General features: G+C 26.4%; 1 protein-coding gene across 1 annotated transcript; it reads right to left on the reverse strand.

Annotated features, from left to right (window-relative positions):
• Nucleotides 1-2,245: 2,245 nt before the first annotated feature.
• LOC114942576 (uncharacterized) lies at nt 2,246-3,702 on the reverse strand. Its single transcript, XM_029317968.2, has 4 exons — nt 3,537-3,702; nt 3,084-3,283; nt 2,745-2,917; nt 2,246-2,451 (listed from the first exon to the last, which is right to left on the reverse strand). Exons 1-4 carry the CDS (start codon nt 3,606-3,608, stop codon nt 2,297-2,299), a joined length of 600 nt encoding a protein of 199 aa, XP_029173801.1. The 5' UTR covers nt 3,609-3,702; the 3' UTR covers nt 2,246-2,296.
• Between the last annotated feature and the right edge of the window lie 1,925 nt (nt 3,703-5,627).

Here is a 5,627-nt window from a genome sequence, read left to right on the forward strand (position 1 = left end):
AACAATAATACAAATACTTAAAACAATTTTTTTTTCTTTCTTTGTATAATTCTTTTTATCTTTACGTAATTCCGATCTGGTACAAACAATTAATACCTATTCCTGAAAAAAAGAAAGAATTGTAGCTATTTTGAAAAAATAATTCCTCTCTTGCGTTCTCTCTTATCACTAATCCAATAATTACCGTAGTATTGATTGTTTGATCGAATTCGATCTTTACACATCCAATGAAAGATATCGTGTCCACAGTGATAAGACTGGATTCCATTTTATGACAGACAATATACAGACAAAATGTAATAAATTGTCGAGCGAGTAAAGAGCTTGCGCGTGTCGTTATCTATCCGATAACGCACACGCCGAAAGGGTTAATCGTCATTAAAAACGTAGAAGCAATCAGTATAAGAATTCACGAAGCCGTATAATAAAACATTTATTAACGTTTATTACAAGCCGATTGCAAACATGTATATATATACATATACAGGGTGTCCGGTAATTAACGGATCAACGATTACAAGTGGATTTTTTGGTCAATTTGGGAACGATTTTTCCTCAGCAAAAATGTCGAAAAAGGTCATCATTTTTTACAACTTTCCAATATTTGTCATTATGTATCTTTATAACTAAGCCTCAAATTATAATTTTATTATAGTAAACTCTACCTGAAATTAACTGAAGAATGTAATTATGTTAGACTTTTAACTCCAAAACGTTTAGTTTTCAAAAAATCCATTTTTTTTCAATCGCTTATAACTCGAAAATTATTGATTTCTCAACATTTTTGCTAAGGAAAAATCGTCTCCAAATTGGCCAGAGAATCCGCCCTTAATCATTAGTCCGTTAGTTACCGGACACCCTGTATATACATAATACATATATTATGGGTAATTCCACGTCAAATCGGACAAAAATCGACTTCGTATTTTTTAAAACAAACAAAACTTTTTTTATATAAAATATACATAAAATAAGGAGATACGTATTTTTGCATTTGTCTGAAATATTTTTTTTTTGCAGAAGTTATATATAATACAATTTTCGTGAAAAATGAAGAAGTTGTCAACTTTAAAAATTAATATCTGTGATTATATTTGTCGTAGAGATATTTTCAAAAAAGCATTTTAAAGCTAAGAAGACAATCTTTACTATCAAATTAGTTTAAGTTCTAAAGAATTATTAATTTTATTTGTTTTAATTAATTAAAGCATTTAATAATTTTTTTTAACAAAAAATATACTTTTTAAAATTTTCAAAAAAATACTATTTTATTCTCCATTTTATTCTGAAAATGTGTATATTTTTTATTTTATGAAGAATTAATGCATTTTATTTCTTTTGTATATTTTTAATAAATTAGATGCCATGCTGCGCCGTGTTCGCGTCACTAGCTCGATCAAACGACGCATCGATGCCGTCGATTGTTTCGTCACTATTATTTTTGGAGTTAATATAGAATTAAAAATATATAAAAGAAATAAAATGTATTAATTCTCCATAAAATAAAAAATATATGCACTTTCAGAATAAAATGGAGAATAAAATAGTATTTTTTTGAAAATTTTAAAAAGTGTATTTTTTGTTGAAAAAAATTATTAAACATTTTAATTAATTAGAACAATTAAAATTAATAATTTTTTGGAACTTAAACTAATTTGATAGTAAAGATTGTCTTCTTAGCTTTAAAATGCTTTTGTGAAAATATCTCTACGACAAATATATATAATCACAGATATTAATTTTTAAAGTTGACAACTTCTTTATTTTCCATGAAAATTGTATTATTTATAACTTCTGCAAAAAAAATATTTCGGACAAATGCAAAAATACGTATCTCCTTATTTTATGTATATTTCATGTAAAAAAGTTTTGTTTGTTTTAAAAATACGAAGTCAAAAAAGGCTGATTTTTGTCCGATTTGACGTGGAATTACCCATATATATCATTCCACGTACATAAATATAATATCCACACACTGGCGTGACATAAAAAGATTGATAAAAAAAATATAAAAGGCAAAATGTCGAAATAAAGATATATCACGCCGGTGTAAAAAAACTGTATAAATATGGACACAAGAAAAATAATTAAAATTTAAAAATATCAAAAATGTGCTATAATTATATAATATAGTATCAAAAAATACTACATATTTTCCTCTCGCCTAACAAATATATTCTCGTCTCTCTTTCTCTCAAGGTGGATGCAACAAATAATTGTCTTAAATTTCAACAGATTCCTTCGTTCATTTTGACGTTCGATATCGACGTTTTATGTTAAATAGTTTCTTTTTTTGCTATATCGGGTACTTTCCGTAAACGTGACCACTCCTGGTGCGTCTTATCAACCATTCCCGAGATGTCGCTTGAGCAGAAGGATAATTCTTGACTTGCGTCTTCTGAAAATGTTGAGGATAAACAGAGCTCACGCTGCAATTTGAAGTTTTTGAATCTAAAGAATAGAAAAGATCATTATCATAATCAACAACATCACATCATCATCATAATCATCAACATCACATCATCATCATCATCATCATCATCATCATCATCATCATCATCATCATCATCATTATCATTATTATTATCATTATCATCATTATCATCATCGTCATAATCATCGTCATCATCATTATAATCGTCATCGTCATCGTCATCGTCATTGTCATCGTTATCGTCATCGTCATCGTCATCATCATCATCATCATCATCATTCTTATTATTATTTGTTATAATTATCCTTACGTCGTGACATTCTGCATTTTGAGAAAGTTGGATATGAGATATTTTGCTTCTTAAGAACGATGTCGTGCGATGAATTGATTAAATCGCAAGCGTGAAAGTAATTTGTTAAATTCAAGTTTGCAGTTTTCGAATACCAAAGAGACGACGGATCATTCTTAAAAGTCGTGGAAATCCTGAATTTAAGGAATATGAAAAACCAGAGAAGAGGAATAGGAAAAATGTCTTTAATCAATCTTACTTCTCTCTTTTTCTCTTACATAATTGTATAATAAAATTAATATCAAATAAAATTGTTTTTTTTAATAAATTAAATTTTTTTTTGAAACAACGAAAACTTACGTCTCGATGTCATAAATGCCGTGATTCGACATCTCGTTCTTGGAAGAATTCCCGGATAGGATCATAAATGCGAAGATGAAACCACAAACAGTGAAAAGTACAAAAAATTCGGCGGCCGGATGCTGCGGCGTGAGGATCTCCGAATCATCATGATTTTCCGCTGACGGCGTGAACCACGTAAATTCGTAGAAAATAAAATCCTAAGATATATTTGCAAAAATTAAAGTCGGTGTATACATATTAATACATACATATATACACACGCGGCAAAAGATAAATGTTAACATAACTTGTCGACATTCTCTTGCCGAGATAATAAAAGGTATATGAAATATATATCAACATATATATTATATATTAATTAATTAATAAATATTGATCGCGTTAAGAAGTTTCTAGCTCAATCTTGTTGTCCATCGCGAGTTAATGGGGTTAAGTGTAAAAAAAACGTACTCGTAGATATATAAAAATTTGCCAGGCAATCAATTGTACTAGATAATAAATGTCACCCAGATTGTCCATCATTGTGTGTGATCGCCGTTTATCGATTATTCTTCTCAAGCCGATTTGAACCTTTATTTCGTTTTTTAAAAATATGTATGTACAATTTTCTGTCGTGTCATTTTATGTCAAGAGAAGCATAACTGAAAAATTGAGAACAAAAATTATCGCAAATCGAATCGACAGTCACATTTTTGTTTAATTCGCAGTATTACTAATCGTATATCCTTTTATGAAATTTGATTTTTATGGTATATAACGATTTTTTTATATTATATATACATTCTATTTATTATAAAATACTATTACTGACAAAGCCTTTAATAAATATTTAGTTAGCATAAATTTAGCATAAACTTTATTTAACACAGTACTGTGACAAACTCTTTAGTTAATTAAAAAAAATTAATTATTATAAAGATATTTGAATTTCTTCGATATATACATAATATATATGATTCAGAATAAATAAGACGCAATTCTATTTGCTTCCTCTGACATATTCTCTCTTTGCGGGTGTTGGATATCGTTATTATTATGCACATATGTGTATGTAAGAGGTGGACCTTGGAGTATACGATGGCATAAAAATCGCTCTTTTATGCAAGTTGATACTGATATTATACATACCTGTAAGTATCCATCGATTGCACGACTGGAATAAAGAGGAAATCAAATAAAAAAAATCATTAATATTATTAAATATAATATAATTCAATATATTAGTTACATATTTTTTTAGACTTTTTAATCACCAAACGATAAATCAATAATTTACACCAATTTAATGCAAATATAAAATTGATATAAAGAAACATACTATATTGTCATTGTAATCTGATGATAAACAAATATTTAAAAATCACGTGGCTTTAGACAAAAATGTATCAGGCAAAAGTTATAGAATTTTTCGAGGGAAAATATAAAATATTTTGATCTAAAATTATCTTTGGATGGCGTTGTTTCAATGTCATTAAAGATAAACTTAATTTTTTAAAATAAAACTACTTTAATTTTTTATGTAAATCATTTCTCGCAATGTTCGGCTTAAAAAGTTATAAAGGTAGAATAACATTAGAAGATAGCCAAAAATTGAATAATTTAGGAGATATGTTATATATATTTTAATTTGACATTAATTTTTTTACGTAAATTAAAATTTACGTAAATAAAATATTAATTTTTTAATGATTTTATCTCAATTTTAAAAAAATAATAAAAGATTCTCTTTTTCAAGAAATAATAATGTTCTTTGTAAAATTCCATCGAGCTACATCTTGTTAATCAACAAATCAATAATTTACTCGTCGCATATTTACGATGTGTTTAAATAATTCGCGTTTTATTTGTTACGGATGAGCTCATCACGTTGGATTTCGTCAATTTTTATGAATGTGCTAACTTCGTAAATTTTTATGAAGGTACATACTTGCACTATTATTTGTTCACATATAGAAAAATTCCATCGATATTTTGACATCGTGATTCTTTATGACTTTATGACGTTTTTTTCGATAAAAACGATTCCTACGTCAGTAGATACTTTGAGTGAATTAAAGCGCATTTGTCTGTTTATTCTTTACTGCAGGTTCAATTAACCAAGATAATTCAGTTGTGTAATTAATTTCTGCAATTTCTGCATCAAAGGCTATTTTTATATTCCTTGAAATTACTAATTAAATAATTAATAAACAATAATAATAAAATAAATAATAAAATAATAATAAAATAAAAAAATTAATAATAATAAAAAATAGTAATAAAAAAATAAATAATAATAAAAAATTTTAAAATTAATAAATTAATAATTATTAAAAATAAATTTAAAAAATTAATTAAATAAATAAATAATAATTAATAAATAATAAATAAAAATAATAATAATATATAATAATAAATAAATAATTTTTAAGATTATATATTAGCGCTTTGTACTAGTATTTATGTACAAGTACTGATGTCTCTTTTGCTTTCATCCAATCTAATTAAACGGGAATCGTCAATTTTTTTTAGACAAAATTGATTTCACAGATATTATTGTCA

This window comes from Nylanderia fulva, unplaced genomic scaffold (genome assembly GCF_048542155.1).
Source record: "Nylanderia fulva isolate GAGA-0341 unplaced genomic scaffold, ASM4854215v1 Scaffold55, whole genome shotgun sequence".
Taxonomy (NCBI): domain Eukaryota; kingdom Metazoa; phylum Arthropoda; class Insecta; order Hymenoptera; family Formicidae; genus Nylanderia; species Nylanderia fulva.